Source organism: Podarcis tiliguerta, assembly GCF_965153285.1.
Source record: "Podarcis tiliguerta genome assembly, chromosome: 10".
In the NCBI taxonomy this organism is placed as follows: domain Eukaryota; kingdom Metazoa; phylum Chordata; class Lepidosauria; order Squamata; family Lacertidae; genus Podarcis; species Podarcis tiliguerta.
This window is the reverse complement of record NC_139543.1, coordinates 55,014,785-55,033,022: the sequence shown is the minus strand read 5'-3', so window position 1 is coordinate 55,033,022 and position 18,238 is coordinate 55,014,785. Positions and strand designations below refer to the sequence as shown.

Below are 18,238 nucleotides of genomic sequence, written 5' to 3'. Positions count from 1 at the left end.
CCCCATTGCTGAGGAATCAATCAAGTTGTACTCTGATGTCCCCATTACCATTCTTGCACTGAGGTTTTCCTTACCATTTGGCAAAGCATCTTGAGAAAAAGCAGTTTGTTCAACATTTTGAGCAGACTGTGGTTTACACTGGGGTGGAGTCTGTGTACTTGCTGTACAAAAATTCTGATTATATCCTGTAGGATGCAAAGAGTTCTCTTTTATATCCCGCTCCCTGCGAGGTGGTAAAGGCGCGTTCACTTTGAACACCTGCAACACAACACACAATTATGCAAAAAAGGGCTATTTTTACAGTGTTTCTATAGCCCACATGCATTAGCAAGTCTGCCCCATCTTATGCTGTGTAATCTACACAGAGTAGAAATTTAAGTATTTTCCATTTACGCTGGGGGGGGGGGGGGTTCCGGTGCCATGGCCATATCACATTCTACCAGGAATTTGCAATTAATTTCAACTAAGTATTAAGATTGGTACCCCTTATTCACAGGGGTTCTACTCAAAGCTGCAGAACTTCAAGTAGGAACTGTAAAACAACAATTTATTATTAGGTCTAAATGCAGCTGTAATCATGCAAAAAAAGGGATCCCTTCAGGGAATGATTCTCTTGTAAACGTGTAGTAAATACATCTGCATCTGCTTAAAAATAATAGTTCCTACTAAACACATATCCTCTGTTATACAGGGTGCTCTGCTGTTTCTGAGGAGACCCTGGATTTAGCTCCTCCTCGTTTATGTCTAGCTTTTGCCCTCCCATCTAATTGCATTCACCTATACAACCAATGTACTTACAATCTGCACAGCCTGAAAGGGAGGTGCTTTCATGCTAACGCTACTACTTGAGGAAGGAGACTGGAAACCCTTCTCTTGGGGTACTGGTGACATGGTAGTTCTTGATGGAGTCAATGATGTCTGTGATTCACTTGAAAGAGGAATAGGAACCTTGAAGGAAAAAATAGTAATATTCTATTGTCATGCCAATGGGAAAGCCATTTACACTGTTAAACCCTATGCTGTCAAAACACCAGCAGTTTCTGCAAGCCAAGGTTGGGCATATCAAAGAACAGAATAGCTTCTACTTCATTTGCTCTTGCTGTGCATTTGGAATTTCCATTAGTCTCTGCTGGCTATGTCAAACATGTTTGAACTAGATGTGTTACCACTTCGAACATTTACATACAGAAGTTTAACATGATGGAGATCCTTATGGCAAAGAACTCTCATTTTAAAACTTACTAGTTTTCATTTTCAGAGATCAACATTATATAGCAAAGGGATAGCAAACATGATCCCCTCTAGTTGTTGTTGGACTACAACTCTCATCATCCTTGACCAGCCATGCCAGCTGGGGCCAACATATCAAGGGAACAATATTTACCACCCCTGCAATAACGGCACACTTTTTTATCAGTCAAATTCTTACAATATGTGTCAAACTCACCTGAGAAATTTCAGATTTTTTAGGCTTTAATACTTCAGCGATCTGTTTGCTTATCTGATAAAAGGACTGAGGTGGACTGAAGTTCTCAGACTCTTGAGAATTTGTAACAGATGTCTAGAGACATAACCAGATAGTTATTAGTTACTTAAAATGGAAAAAAAATGCTTGCAATAAAGTGTGCCCAGATTACACATGGTATTTCGGAAGATGCTGGGACTCAGTTATTACAGAAAGTATATCCTCTTATTACATGCCTAGATATCAATACTGAAGTTAGGTAAACTCTGAAATGAATCCAAGGCTGCAACCTTTACATCATTCCACCAACTGGCAAAAATACATATCCTTCTCAGTCAATACTGCATGCATCAAATAACTGTTGTATTTCACTTAATTTCCTTCCCCACCAAATATCACTTAAGAGGAATGAATTTAGTGCAAATTCACTAGAAGTGAATTCCCTGTTGTTTCAACTACAAGCAAGCTGTTAAGTATTCATATCGTGTGCAAAAAATGATAATAGTCACTTTCTTATTCAATAGCTATCAGTAGCTTTAGCACTGTAAATTGACATATTCTAGTTTTCAGTTTCCCTTGTATAACACAACTAGAGCTGTATCTTAATTGACAAAGTACCAATTGCAAGATCAAGCTACATCTTCAGCTACTACAATCATTTAACTTCCAAGCAATAGTGGTACCTCGGGTTAAGTACTTAATTCGTTCCGGAGGTCCATTCTTAACCTGAAACTGTTCTTAATCTGAAGCACCAATTTAGCTAATGGGGCCTCCTGCTGCCGCCGGAGCACGATTTCTGTTCTCATCCTGAAGCAAAGTTCTTAACCCGAGGTACTATTTCTGGGTTAGTGGAGTCTGTAACCTGAAGCGTATGTAACCTGAAGCGTATGTAACCCGAGGTACCACTGTATATCTAACTATATTATAATTAAAGCAAATATATTTATTTGGGAAGAATGCTTCAAAGAGTCCCAGGGCCAACCCACCTATTTTTTGATAGACAGAGTGGTCAGCTCAGTTTCATTGAGTAATTTGCCTTAACTGAAAACTGTTCAAGTTTATATTATCAGAATTTCAATTTACTGAAGTGTTATCTTGTAAATGTAAAAACTCTGTTATAGGGATACATATGGGTAAATTCCAAGCCTGGTTCACACATCACATAAAACCGCTGTTAACTTTAAACTATGCCTTAATGTGAACAAACAGCATGTTGGTTCATACTACTCAAGACCCTGCTTTGCTCCTCCTTAACAGTACAACAGCCGGGGGGGGGGGGGGGGAGTTGACTTCGTTTTATATGCCTTCCCCCAGTAGGGGCTTTTCTCAAAGGCACACCAGCATTTGCTCCACACCAACCTGTCACATTCAGTATCACCTGGCATAAGCTGCTCCCAATGTGTGCCTGCCCCATTTCTCATAAATACCATACGAAGGAAGGTCAGAAATAGGCACCCCCTCATTAGAGGGCAACATGTTAATCAGGATCAAGGGCAAACTCTAAAGAACAATCAGTAACCTGTGGTGTCGCAAGTTCAGTTTCTGATCCAGACAGTGTATTGTCAGAAGTTAAGGAGGTGATTGAGCCGTGCAAGGCTATGGGAGAAGCAGCAACCTGTCAATAGAGAGATACACAATGTAATATATAATGTAACGTATGGTAGACTTCATATATAGTTTGAAAAAAATTCTTGAAAATATTATTTAGGACTTCTGGTTTTTGCTGCCATGGTAAACAGCGGTTCAGCACATCATTGGTTGTTAAAATAAAGGATCAACAATGGAACTTTATTATTTGGATTAAATAAGTGGATTGGAGCAGGAACAAGGAATCAATATCTCCTAAAGATCTCCTAAAATCAGAACATGGGAAGTGAACCAAAATGTTTAATTTGGAATCTTATAATTGGCTTTTTTAATTGAATTATGATTTAGTATTGTATTAATATGGTCTATACTGGGTTGTTATTAATGAAAAATTAATTATTAAAAGAACTTATTTCAGTATCATGAAAATTGTCTATGCCAAATAAAATTTTTGCTGCTAAGTGCCCCTTCATATTATGTAGGCGTACCTAAGACAGACTAATTTTGAAGAGTATTGCTGCACCTTACATTGAACTGACTTGAATTAAGATTACTTACATTCCACAATGAGGCAAGAGCCTTTGCTCCAGGTAGTCCAGCAACATTTTATTCCTTTAATACCAAAAGGGAATGCAAGCTAGAATACTTGAATAGAACCATTCAAAAGTGGACTGGCTACTGTTTCCTGATGTTAGTCTCAGCCCCAGTTCTGATGCAACAGCCAAATGCTGTTGAGAACTGGCTTTGAACTTATATGTCATGATGCCCAAATCAGGCAAATTGTAATAAGAAGGCAGCATACTCCAAACCACTGTTTAGACTTCATGCCAAATTATGGTTAATGTAAAATTGAGACAGAATGCGAGTATGTGGCAAGGGTTTGAAAGCCTGTTTGACAGCCATGTTACAATTTGTCTGTGATGTCTGTATTAGGCCTCACTGTTGGAACAACCACAACATGTACATAGAGCCACAAAGGCTGTGGAATGATGCTTAACACATGGACTTAGCAGCTTTTCCCCACAACACTGATATGTAAAGAAAAGAACATATTGATTGACTCAACATTTGTAGAGGATCTAGGAGTGATACAAAACAAAATGTACTGAATTAACAGTGACCAGACTCTGAAGAACTAGAAAGCGCTATGTTAGGAAAGCCCTACTATCTGAGCCCTCATCCAATAAGACTTTGATATGGCATTGAGCTGAAATAAAAACTGCATGCGTGAATCCCTTAAGTTTGAGAAGTTTTTTCTCTAGAAGCAGCTCCATCCAAGTTGCATGGCACACACATCAAAAGCCCCATACTCTCTTGGAACAAGTTGCATGGTTCTTTAGGTCCCAGCCACTGTGCCTCCTAAAAACTGTTTAAGCCAAAATGGCAATCCACATTTATACCCCTATCTTTTTAGAAGGTTACTCAAGGCCAGGCATCCCCAACCTGCAGCCCTCCAGATGTTTTGGCCTACAACTCCCATGATCCCTAGCTAACAGGACCAGTGGCCAGGGATGATGGGAATTGTAGTCCAAAACATCTGGAGGGCCTCCAAATGGGGATGCCTGCTCAAGGCAGTTTATGCAGTCAAATACAAAAATACATTCCAAATAATCAATGCATGTTTGACATGCATTGTGACAAATGGCTTATCACTCTTACCTGATCCGGTTCCTCAGGGAAATCATTTTGGCTTGAAAGTTGTTCATTAGGTGCTACAAAATATGGGAACATTTGGTTATGCCCTTTCTACACATGAAACTGCTCTTCAAATATCAGAGTTGAACTACCACCATAACAATGTATGCCTGATGCTAGATAATCTATTAAGACAATGCTAACATATAAGGTTTTATTTAAATATATATGTATGTTTACTGATACTTGAAAATGGAGTTGTAAAAAGTCAGCAAGATGTACAAATCAAAATAAAATAAAAACCATAATAACTGTGACTGAGTGGAGTACAGAGGTTCTTTACATTATGTTCATCTTTATATTAAGTAATAAATATGGAGCGACTGTCCAGAGTTGACATCTGAATGAAATCAAATCACAAGCCATCAACAACAACAAAACATCAGCTGAGAAAGGGGACAGTCCGAGACATGTCTAGACCAACCAAAGAGTCTGCTGGGAGGAAGGGAGGTAAATACTCCCTCTATAGTGATGTATGAGTCATTGGAGTTTTGTACTATACATTATTGTTGGTTGTTAAAGTTGTAAATAGAAACTATACTATTTCAAAATATCTGCAGTGGTAAGTTCAGACAATACAATTTCCAACCATCCAGTATGTGTAGGACCAACAGAAAATCTCACTTGAGGTTTTACATTTAAGAGAATTAGTTCTCATTTAGTGACTATTTATGTCAAGATAAAGGACCAAGTTTCAAAGTTTTAAAAATTGAAATTCAAAGATAAAACTTTTGAAGAAATTTCTAACAGGAAGAATTAAGTTCTGCTCCAGTATCAAGCAAAATTTTGGATGCAATGTAATTTAAGAAAATGTGTTTCACAATTTACTGCTTAACAGAAAGAGAGGCTTTAAGAAAATAATGAACTCAATTAAAGTTTATCTCTTTTTTAACAGTATATCTCTGCACAATCTGTATAGTGTGTCTATTTATTTCTGGTGGTGGTTGAAGTGACCATAATGGTTGTAACAACAACAAAAAATGAATTTAAATTAAAGTTTGCATACAATACTTCTAAGATATACCATGAAGTATTAATCTCACCTATCAAACATCTTTGTCACATAGATTTAATAATTTGTTGCTATGCCAGTCTTTTCTGCTTTATGAAAGTGATAAGAGATTCCTAGAACATGAAACAAAATAGGGTCTTCCTTGTTCACCATTAACCACAATTATGATTACCTGTGGAATCAACTGAAGGTGCTTGTGATGAACAAATGGCACGTTGTGAAGGTTTATCAAAATCCAGTAAAGACTCCTTAAAAACAAAAAAGTTACAAGTCTTGCACTCTTGAAAAAAACAAGAATCTATTCAGAGATGAATAAAAGTTTACATGTTTTGTGGTGCATTTTAACCTCTGAAAATTGCCTTCAGCAATTGCAAACATGTGCCATTAAAATATCTGAGACCTTAACACCAACTGATGCCCTCCTTTTCATTTTTTCCTTGCGCTCACCATCCGTTAGGTACGTATCATACTCCCCCAAACTCCATGTTATCCAGGACAACTTACTTGCATGAAATTATAGGTCCCTTGTATTTGAGTCATCAGGTCTTGTAGTCTTTCCCTTCTTAATACTGGATCCTTTGGAAGACTAGTAGAGCAAAACTCTGCAACTGGTTGATGAACAGGTTTAGGTGCCTAATAAAATAATAATAATAAAAATTGCTGAGGAAAATCTTAGTTGAACTATTCAGAGTAGCCAAGATCCCCCAGAGTGCTTTTTCCGGTATGCTACTGTATGGGTTAAAGCATGGATAGGCAAACTAAGGTCCGGGGGCCGGATCCAGCCCAATAGCCTTCTAAATCCAGCCCACGGACGGTCCGGGAATCAGCGTGTTTTTACACAAGTAGAAAGTGTGCTTTTATTTAAAATGCATCTCTGGGTTATTTGTGGGGCATAGGAATTCGTTCATTTCCCCCCCCCCAAAAAAAATATAGTCCAGCCCCCCACAAGGTCTGAGGGACAGTGGACCGTGTTAGTTTATTCAGCTCTGGCCCTCGAGCTGATACGGCTCATCTTGCCTTGAGCCCAGCAGAGCATAATCCCATAGTCCGCAAACGAAAGGATGAAGCAGGTATGGTGCTACATTGCTAAGCTTTATTTCTAAGCTATGCTGAGAGCATACAAATACACATCTTGCCTCTGTGAGAGCAGAGAGCAACTGCCAACAAAGAAACGACAGAACAAAGAAACAGGAAACCAGTGAACGTCACATCCAGTCTTCCTTTCCCATGGGAACCCAACAGTAACTGAACTGTGGAATGAAAACATAGTCCCATGACTTGCAGCTGCTGCTCAGTGAGGGAAACAGAAACCAACATCCTCCTGCTGAAAAAGTTTGCTGACCCCTGGATTAAAGGCTTTGTTGTTGCTGAAGTCAACTTGCAAAACACGAGTAGCCAACATGGTACCCTCTAGATGTTGGAATCCAACTCCCATCAGCCAACAGGGCCAGAGGTCAAGAGCAATGCAAACTGTAGTCTACAACATCTGGAGAGCACCATGGTGGTTACCCCTCCAATCAATAATATTCTCCCAATGTACATCTTACATTTTACTTCTGGCTTAAATTCTAAACATTGTTACAATGGAGAAAGCCCTCAGTGAACAAAGTAGGGTCTGTGCTGCAGGTACACAATTTCAAGTCAAAAGGGAGGATCCTAGAACCAAGTCCTGAAAGTGGCATTTTCAAAATATGAGCTCCTTTTCCAATTACTATTTTAACAGGAGGTCCATTCATACCTTTCCTGATATAGACCTCTTCCTGATATTAAAATTAAAAACTTCCGGATTTTTAAACATTGATCTACTACTAAGGTTATGAATTGATTCCTGAGACACTCAACTTAGGAAGCTGCCTTACAGAGGGCAGGCCACTGGTCTGTCTAGCTCAGTACTGTCTGCTACTGACTGGCAGCAGCTCACCAGGAATTCAGACGAGGGTCTTTTCCCAGTCCAACCTGGAGGTGCCAGGAATTGAACCTGTGGCCTCTTGCATGCAAAGCAGATGCTCTACCACTCAGCCATGGCCCTATGTAACAAATTGAACAGTTTTTCTTTGGTTTTAAATTCTCCTTTCCCTGGAAAGATTCAAAGTGGATACTTCACACAGGAAGTATTCCAGCTGTTCTCAGGATTCTAAGTTTAAGCATTTTGAAGCATTTCCTATGATCAGTATGACCAAGAAAGCAAACCTGAAGGCTGTTTTCAAAGCTCCTAGGTAGTTTACAAGGTTCTCCAACAGACGTAGCATCAATGCCTCCTTCGTTCACTCCATCTGTCTTTTCATCCTATGTAAAATAAGAATTCCATGTATTAGATTTATTATAATATGACTTAACAATGTACACCTTTTACATAAATACACCACAGACTCAGTATCAGATTAGCTAACTTTTGAAAGCCCCATTACCTAATGGCATTTTACTGTAACCACTTGTTTCATGTCAGAATCAAACTTCAGTCTGAGCTCTCATTTCTATATTAAAAAGCATTTAGAAATATGTTTTGACAAATTGATTGTTTAAGTAGAGATCAGTCATACAGAAGGATCTAATCTCAGCTGATTGATAAGGTTGATGAGCCCTATCTGCCACTCACTTCCCTCTACAGCACAAGCAGAAACCACTTTGACTGTTGGACCCACTATGAGTCTTGTTTGTTCAATCTGCAGAGAGTGTCTTCACATGCAGGCAAGTCCCTAACTCACCAAGGGGTTGAGACCCATTGGCTACCCTCACCTTCTTTAATCCTAACAACCCTGTCATGTAGGTTAAAAAAAGCCTTCCAGATTCATTATCCTTCCCTCATTTTTTTTACTATAGAAATCCAAAACTGATCCAAACTTGGAGGTCTATGTCTATATTCATCCCTCTCTATTCCTCTATTATATATTACTCCCCATTTTTGAACATCTAGAATCTTCAAGGTTTGTGATCAGCAATGCTAAGTTCTCTCCCGCTTGCCATTCCAAATATGAACCTGGCAAAAATTCACTGAACAGCAAACTATTTACACCCCTTTAGGTTTAGTTTATTTCCATGTCCAAATATTTGCTGAGAACACTGTTTCATGTAGAGTTAGACTAATGTGGCAAAAAATAAGCTGTTCATTGACAAAGCCCAAACTTTGAACTTTTAGATACATCACCACCCTAAACTGCATTTTTAGTATAAAAATATTGTACAGGCAATACTATTGTTTATACCAACTCACTTCACTGGGTCCCAAATCAGGCTTCTTTGGCCCAGATTGTTCCTTTGAGGTAAGGTTTCCAGCTCCCCATATCTTTGGAGGGTTCTGTAATGGCTTCTGAAGTGCTTGCCGTGGTCCCTCAGATGTTTCCCAAACCTTTGGGGGTTGGGTTTTTTGTTCCCTCTCTTGCTTGATGTGTGCTACCCATTGCTTTGCAGGTTCGTGTTTCTTTTGCTCCTCCTCTCCAACACATGCACTCCAAAGCTTCGCAGGTTCTGGTTTTTCCACCCTTATTTGAGCAACCCATGTTTTTGGACATTGTGGCTTTTGTTCCTGCTCTTCCTCAGCTTTGTTCATCCAGTGTTTAGGGGAGGCCCGCTGTTCTCTAACCTGAGTTACCCATGGCTTCAGAAGTTCCTCCTTGTGATCATCATCACCACCTTCCTTAAGATGAGCTTCCCAAGGCTTTGAAAGTTCCAGTTTCTTTCCCTGCTGCCTTACAGATTCCAGAGTTTTAACATAATCTTGTTTCTGCTTCTGCTCCTGCTCTTCCATGTCAACAAGCATTTCCCAGGACTTTGGAGGCTCATTTGTTTTAACATGTTCCACTTCCCAAGGTTTGGATTCCTCAGGCTTCTTCATAGGGGAGTCAGCTTCAGGCAAATAGTGCCTATTAAGAAACTATACAAACCAAAGAAACGTAGCATTTAACCAGTATTGCTAGCACAATTAAGGCTCATGTGAAATCATTCCAGAAAGTTGTACAAGAGTCACCCAACTGGACTGAATTGTACATTTTCCAAAAATGTTTGTAAAGCTGTGTGATAGTGAACCATCCTAAGATTTTATGATGAATGGCAGTATATAAATTTAATAAATAAATGTCGAAATCTTCAGACATAAAGACAAAACACTCTCTTTCAGATTTACAAAATGCTACTGCGCCATCCTGAATACTCATTATATGGTTCTCTTATTTAAGAACATCTGCTGCAGCTTCCTAGCTAGTTTATATCCAGGATTCTTGAAAGAGAGAAATATGCCTGGTTTAAGACCACAGCAAGGTAGATGGCTTGGTTCAAAAAACCACAGTGATAGCACAGAAAATCCACATTGTGCTAGAGACTATGCCCATAAACCCTCAAAGCTAAACAGGCAGCTGATTGTTAATTCTACCTCACTGCACCCTGTCTCAAAGTCAAAGGATTTATGGACTCCCATTTGGCAATTGCCTTGCTACAAATTTCTTCAAGTGGAGCTTTCTGAGAGATTCCTGTATTATCTCCAGTTTTTAGTTCTAGCATCACTGCACTGATATAGCAAGCTATTCTGCAGTTTAACACTAATTTCTTCTACTGTAGCATATCATTTAATAACTTACCTCTTGAGGCTGTATCTCAGACTGAATGGGCTCCATTTGAGGTGCTAGGAAGAAGGATTGCATAATTTAGATTCAAGTTCTCACAAAGCCAAATGATAGAAAACAGTTGGCTTCTCTAAGCATCCATAGCACATTCACTTTTGCCGGGGGGGCAGGGGGGAGACCAAACAAAATGACTTACATTTCAGGCTAGTCTAGCAACCACCTCTGAGAATTTGCTAATGTCCAGTATTATAGTACGAAGTCACACAACTTCTTCTGTATTTCTTACTAAATACATTTAGTAGGAAAGTTTAAAATTAATCCCAAACAGCTAGGATTGTTTTATTATTCTGGTACAATTGATTTTAACCACCTATAAAGCCTAAAGAAGGTGAAGAGCAGAATATACATAACTTATTTAGCTAAAAATTTAAGCTATATAAATTGACATGTAAATTTAAGACATACATCTGTACTGTATCAGCAGTTAAGAATTTAAGATTTCTACAAATATATTACCTGATTCACTGACATGCTCTGAATTTGAGGGTTGTCTTGTTCTTTCAGGTCTTTGCATTTCTTCACACAACTCAGGTCTTGTAGACAGTTCTGTTGATTCCTCTTTTACTGGTATGTTGGAAGGAGCAGGAGTTTTTTCAAAATAACCAGAATTTAACAGTTTAGATATCAAATCCTTCAGGTATTTATCTAGAGGACAGAGAGTTGAATGTTAAGCAGATTAAAAGATCACAAAATGAGTTTTCAGTTTTGGGATATGACACCCTCTCATCTTAACAAATAAAGATCAAACGTTTTTTCTTGGCACAATATATTCTTGGAAATGTTTTTAAGTAAATACTTAAGAGGATGTTTGAAAGGGCAATGTAATTCAGGCATTTAAGTTAACCAAAAGACCCAAAAAAATTACAGTTGTGAACACTGAGAACATCCACAGAACACCCTTGATTTCAAGAACTAATTTGCTTATTGGTAAAAGACTGTCATATCCTCAAAGATTAAAATAATAATAATGCAGCCTTGGGAAGTTATCCTGAGATATACTCTGAAGAATATATGCCTTAAGCACAGGGATGCTGAACTCACAACTGGTTAAAAGACCAATTTCCCTATCTAGCAAATCTCCTGGAGTCACACCCATAAATGTGCTGGTCTACCTTAATTATATACCAAGATAAAACATGGTTCCTACAGCTGTGGGAACTCACCTGTTATTAAACACTTAACACATAAATGCAATCCCATGTACAGTACATCTACATAATATTGTGGCTTGCTTATTAAGTAAAATGACTTCCCATCCATGATAACAGACTGAGCACAATGCATCTAGCAGTACTTCCTCTTTGCATTCCTTGCACACACTCAAGGTCTGTTCTGGAGAGTTGGGAGTCTTCTGGAGCAGATTGTGGGTGCAGGGAGAGGAAAGGAAGAGGAGGTTCTGTCATGTTTGTTCATGCCATATTGGATATTGCCCTAACTGTGCAGTGAGGAACTACAGGCCATACTGGGGATCTCTAAACAGTTATAAACAATCTGCATTTATGTTGCCCTAACCAGGCAACAGCAGTTACTGGCCTAGAAAATAATTCTTTCAAGCAATGAAAGGAACAATATAAGTATGTTTCTGAACTGGAATAAATGTTCTAATCCCAATCTTGCTATGAAGTATTTTGCCTGAAGATGGTAGACGTTAGATGCAAAAATATCTAAAGGCTACTCACAAGTTGTCCCAGCTACTGTTTTTTCACTGCCTTCTAGCAGATCCCAGAAGTAGCGTGATGATTGCTCCATTTGGTCTTCAACACTTCATGTCAGAGGGGAAAAATAAGTGTCAGTGCTAGATCAAGAAAGTAATGAACTTTTACTTAAGATGGCTGTTTGATATAATAGGGATGGTAGAGTACCTTGTACCCTATAAGCAGCAACTAGTTTTTTTATAAGGGAGCTTTCCCCAACCTGGTGCCCTTGCTAGACTACAACTCACATCATCAATTATGTTGACTGGGGCTGATGAGAACTGTAGACTACCACCACCTGGTAGATTACAACTACTCCAGGTTTAAAAAGGCTACCCAAAGGAATAATATATATATTACTAAACACAAAGTTCTGTAAAACAAACTATGCCAAGCACTGAGCACCAGGATGGCTGGGCACTTGTTGACATGCTGTGACTTAGAAGGGATCCACAACCAGGAGTTGATTGGCTCCTGCCATTCTTGCTCCATCATACGTAAAGGAACAATGAAGCAACAGCAGCAAAAAGAAGAAACTGCCTGTCACTGATAGATCCAATTCCCACCACTATCTTAAGTGACAAACAACTGCTCCCTTAACAGTGGGTGCAGGCAAAAACCTGCTCACCTCGCTCTCTCTGCAGTGAGAGAAAGTCTGTGGCAAGGAGGAAACAAGGCACCAGCAGCAAGGAGGCTGGAGGCAGCTCATCCTGAAGAGCTACCCTGAAGGGGCCTCCTATGCGGAAAACCCGTAAGGTTTGAAAACTACACTTCTAATAAAGCTAATGCTAGCACAGATTCAGTTTGCAATTTAAGTAAGGACACATTTACTTACCTCACGCCTTCATTTCTTCCTGAGCAGGTCAATTTTGCAAAATTAATGAGGTAGTCTAGTTCTTTAGAAGACAAAAATATTGCGCCATTCAAGCCACATCTGAAGTCTTTCTGCACGTGCTCTTGAGTGAAACTCTGCAACACATACTGGACCTGCAGTACTGTGCGGAGTTTCTTCTTCTCTGCTTCAAGCTTCATTATACTCTCCCTTCTCTGTGCTTTCCTCTGTGCTTTCAGAAGCTGTATTAATATAAAAACAAAACAAGCATATTACACAAGTTCCTGACAGATCTGACCAGCAGCTGGACTGTAGCTCAGAGAAGTCAATCCAAAGTCTTACCTAAGTCATCTTCCTAAATGAATGTGCTAAAGATTTTTCCTCAAGTCTCTAACACCACCTTTCAACTTCTACAATCATTCCACTTATCATACAACAAATGTTCAAAGCTTAAGTTTCTGGGTAGTGCTTCATATCAGGGTAGGATAGAATGACAGGGGTGGGGTAGAACAGGAGTACTCCATATCAACAATTTTGGTGCTGGTATGCAAGAAGGCACTGGACATACAAGAGCAGAGACCCAAATCCAGATTCTCAGACAAGTGGGGATGGGGGAAGGATAAAGAGAACCTGAACAAAGCCCGCCTCCCCTCACAAAGTGGATCCTAAGCCACACCGACCCATTTCTAGTCAATAATTCAGTCTACTTACATCTTGACTAAGCCCAGAAAATGTCTTCTGAAGGTCTTTAGCAAACTCCAAGTTATGGATCACTTCATCATATTTTTCAACAGCTTCCTGTAATCAGCCACACATTATTATTATTCATCAGGTATAAAGTGCCTAAAATTATGAAGGACAGATGTTTTAAGAAGACTGTCCTTTAATGTACACAAAGCTTCCAGTAACATCTCAACTTCTGATAGTCATAAGGTGCCAAGACCTGAGGAGCAGTGTGAGCAACAGCCACTACGACTAAATTATAAGGTGACTTAAACAGAATTTTAATTATGGAGTTTTCTGCCATGTACAGGTTATACAGTTAAAACTAATGATGGATTTTTTTAGAAGATACATACAATGAAGGCTGCTATAGATCTGTCATTATTATATTATTTTACTACTTACAAAAGCAGCTATAGTTTACAGAATGCTACATTATTATTATTATTATTATTATTTACCCGTCTCACACCATGAGGCCCCAAGGCAGGTCACAACAATGTAAAATACAACATTAAAAATAGTTATGCCTCTCTTCTTACATACTCTTCTATCTCTTCTTATATAAAGGACTAGTTGCTCTTCCAGATGATGTTGCAGCAACTCCCATCAACCCCAGCTAGCATGGCTAATAGTCAGGGATGAGATTCCCCATCTCTGATCTTGAGCAAACTGAGTAGTGCTATGCTAACAATTATCATGCTTACATGTGAAGGACTCGGCTCACTAAGCCAGGAGGAAATCACCATCATAAAGCTCGCAAATTTCTTGCTCAACAACTATGGCTGGAGTGTTTAAGTAGCTATACTTCCCTTCAGCAGTTATTCATCATTCAGGGTTACACCATGGAAAATGGGTTAACAAAGGCCACATCTCCAACCCAAGATGCTCAGTGCTTACCTTGACCACAGATCCGGCAGTTATTTGACCTCTAACAAGCTGTGGCCCAAACTGCATCTATACAATTTGGTAAATGGCAATTAGACAGCACTTCATCTGCCAAAGCAGTAATATCAGATATCACATGCCATAAGCAGAACTATCTTCTATCTCCATTAAAATGATGGAACCAATCTGAACTCTTGGTGTACCAATAGCCCCTTCGTAGCATCAATTTCCCAACCAATTCATCCACTATGGTGTCATGAAGATCATGACATTTAATAACATTTGCTCATATACCTTAGAATTCTAATCCAAAAAGTCTACTTGCTGTCAACCAATAAACTGTATCTTGCTGTATCAGAATAATCTGGAAATGGCAGTGGGGGGAGAGGAGGGGCCGGCAAAGAGAACTATTGAAGAGATTTTGTGTGTAAAGCCCAAGCCATCCTCCATAAAATAAAAGTTATTGTTTTTCTGTGCAGTATTATAATATTTTTGTTAATGCTCACACACAATACTCAAACATGTAAAATTCAAAGTTCATGGCTTTCCTGCTGCCTCAATTCATAACCAATCCTGTATAAGAATGGGATAATGCAGCATCACAGTTACTATTACTGGAACTTAAAATACATTTTCTATCCAAACACTGTAAAAAGAGCCAAGAGCCTGAGTCAAAAGGAGCCAACAGCATGAGTCAGGATGAAGATAGATATGCTATTCTCAGCAAAAAGTTAATTATGTTTGATCATTCCGGAGCAGCTTACAGACCTTAGCTGAGAACTATTTTAAGATTTTAGTAGTTTGCTTTCCTATCTATTTTCTACATACTTTCCCAGCCATGTTTGGCCCAAAGGACTCCTCTATTCCCATAGCTTCAATAGGGCCTAAACACAACACAAGACCTCAGTTTGACTGGCACCACTGAAATCAATGTGCAATAACTATTTGTTAAGATTTGTTGTTGTTTATTCATTTAGTCATGTCCGACTCTTCATGACCCCATGCACCAGAGCACGCCAGGCACTCCTTTCTTCCACTGCCTCCCGCAGTTTGGTCAAATTGTTAAGATTTAGGCCAGTGTATTTTGCCTAGACATGAAGGAGCATCTCAGAAGTCTGTCATGAGCTGCTGAATTCATTGCTGCAAATGTTTGCAGCAATCAGAAGAACAGAAAGCTTACCAACTGATCCTGATTGAGGGGTTCCCCCTTTTTCAGACGATCTCTGTAGTCTTCTAGTTTCAGCTGAAAACATGTATTGAGCAAGTGCAGGATTAGACCATGTATAACCAACTTCTTAAGACTTTAAGCATAGACCAGACTTGAATAACATGGATGCCTACACATGCTACCATGCATTTATAGCCTTAAATACAATAAAATCCACATCAAAACAACAATAAATTAGACCTCTTTGGCAGACATTTAACATTATATTTTGGCAGTTAGTTTAAGCAAGAGATACACAATATAGTCATATGAATGGCAAAGGTTGCTGCAGCTCAGCGTCAAGTTCTATAAAGGTGGTGGCAATACAAGAATTTCATAATACTGGAACCACTGTCAAGATATTACCACTGGCAATATATCAAGTTACAGTTGCATAAGGTGAATGTTAGGTTCATAACAGCCTTTCTATGACATTCAAGCTCTGGTAACTACTGCAGCTGGATGGCAAAGCCACCTTCCTGCTGGATTAAGACTGGCTAATTAAGCATGAAGCTACTTCTAGTCATGTAGGTTTCTTTATATACTTCCAGTAGCACCTTAGAGACCAGCTAAGTTTGTTATTGGTATGAGCTTTCGTGTGCATGCACACTCTGAAGAAGTGTGCATGCACATGAAAGATCATACCAATAACAAACCTAGTTGGTCTCCAAGGTGCTACTGGAAGGAATTTTTTTTTATTTTGTTTCAACTACGGCAGACAAACATGGCTACCTACCTGTAACTATCTTTATATACTGACAGACTGCATCAAAATTCAGTAGACAGCTTAATATTGGCATGCACTCTACACTACACACACAGCAGCATCCACCCTTTAGGACTTAGTGGGCCAATTTGGAAGCCAGAATACCATACTGGCAAAATTGTAATTGAAAAATGGAAGTAAAAGATGTGGGATTTTGCCATTGTAGCCACACAGGGAACACATGAACCTAAAGCTTGTTCTCATCACAGTAACAATAGTTTTTCATGACACCTGAACCAACCCAATACTGACGGCTCATGCAAATTACAGGCCAAAGCATAAACTTCTTATTTCTCTCTAGTCATAAACTCTAGCCATTATGTTTTATTAATCTAATTTTGAAGGCTGGCAGGTATCTTAAGTGAAATCAGTTTATAGTTACACAGCATTTCACACTTTCATAAGCAATAAATACAGGCCTTTCACCTCAAAGAGCTTTCAATCCAATAGACAACGGCAAGAAAGAGTGAATGAACAACCACAGTAGTTTGGGCAGTTTCCTTTGGTACCATTTCTCTAATCTAGGAGAGATACATACCTTCTTTTTCTCAATGTTCCTGATCTTGTGTTTCATGCAGATAAGTCCATTATCAATGTAAGTCTCATACGCCTGGGAAGCCGTTGCAGCAGAACTCAAAGCTGCCTGCAGGGGGCTCAAGGGAGGCTGATTGTCCCCATGAGGGCCCTGAGTCACCTGCTGCTTGGCGGGTTTCATGCTCTTCTCCTCTGCTTCCTCAGAGTGGCATGAAGGCGAAGTGTGGCAAAGCGGGGACTGTGAAAGCTGCACCATTGAAACAGCTAGGGCTGCAAAGAAACTGGTACTGTTTAGCTTTTCCCTCACACCTGCAACTTCAGCATCCAGTTACTATTAAGTTTGTCATCTATGCAATGAGCATCAAATGTGCCTTTTGTGGAACATGTACCATTACGGAGCAGGAGAAGCATCCAGAAACCACTATTTCTCTGTTCAGATAACTTTACAATTGAGAGCACTTTAACATCCTCATCCATAATCTATTCTAGATGGGGGCGGGGACTGTTTTAAACAGCTGCAGACCTACCAGCATTTGGATCAATAAGATTCCTGAAGAAGGGGAGTCTCTCCCTTCTTTCCCTTATTCCCTATTCCAGTAAGATGCCAGCTAATACTAATCACTATCCTAAACAGGCAAACAAACAAACAAACCTACTGGAGGCTTTAGCCCTCCCCACCTGCACTAGAAACAGGGTCACAAATGAGGCATCAGCAATTCCTCACGCTGGAGACAGAAGCTAGCAGAGGAGTGCCTAAATGTCTTTTCAGGAAGAACACAAGACTTTCATTAGGTATTTCTAATTGGTTAATTTACCTATGTACAGGCAGGAAAAAAAAATTACTTCCAGAGGGGAAGACCTGTGGGCCAGTTGCAATATGTGTGTGTGTGTGTGTGTGTGTGTGTGTGTGTGGAGTTAACACCAGCTTCAAACACAATTTGAGAAAGATGCTAGGTTACTCATTACGAACAAATTGGCAGTTGGGAAGCGAGTGACCAAGACATTTCGTCATTCCTTACTGAAAATGCAAGGGCAGTTGAGCGCTTAAGGCAAATAAAACCCCAGCCATGTCGAGGCACTCTGCTTAAGTCGTCCTTCGTCAGAAGATTCGAGGGCATCACACAGAGCAGCGAATGAAACAATTTGGCGGCACGTCGCCGTTCTGTTCGAAGCCCGTCTCGCTACTTTCAGTGAGGGGCGAATGATATTGCAGCCGCCG

The 18,238-nt window shown here is 39.5% G+C and overlaps 1 protein-coding gene across 1 annotated transcript in view; it reads right to left on the bottom strand.

Annotated features, from left to right (window-relative positions):
• Positions 1-18,238, bottom strand: part of CAPRIN2 (caprin family member 2) — a 25,720-nt gene extending 7,482 nt beyond the window's left edge. The window contains 18 exon segments of the mRNA XM_083401388.1: positions 75-258; positions 799-948; positions 1,448-1,561; positions 2,985-3,080; positions 4,712-4,764; positions 5,932-6,007; positions 6,264-6,392; positions 7,950-8,045; positions 8,971-9,630; positions 10,331-10,374; positions 10,832-11,020; positions 12,055-12,137; positions 12,905-13,143; positions 13,613-13,699; positions 15,693-15,755; positions 17,024-17,289; positions 18,039-18,065; positions 18,068-18,238. Of these exon segments, the coding sequence (XP_083257514.1) occupies positions 75-258; positions 799-948; positions 1,448-1,561; positions 2,985-3,080; positions 4,712-4,764; positions 5,932-6,007; positions 6,264-6,392; positions 7,950-8,045; positions 8,971-9,630; positions 10,331-10,374; positions 10,832-11,020; positions 12,055-12,137; positions 12,905-13,143; positions 13,613-13,699; positions 15,693-15,755; positions 17,024-17,289; positions 18,039-18,065; positions 18,068-18,137 (2,626 nt within the window). The 5' untranslated portion in view covers positions 18,138-18,238.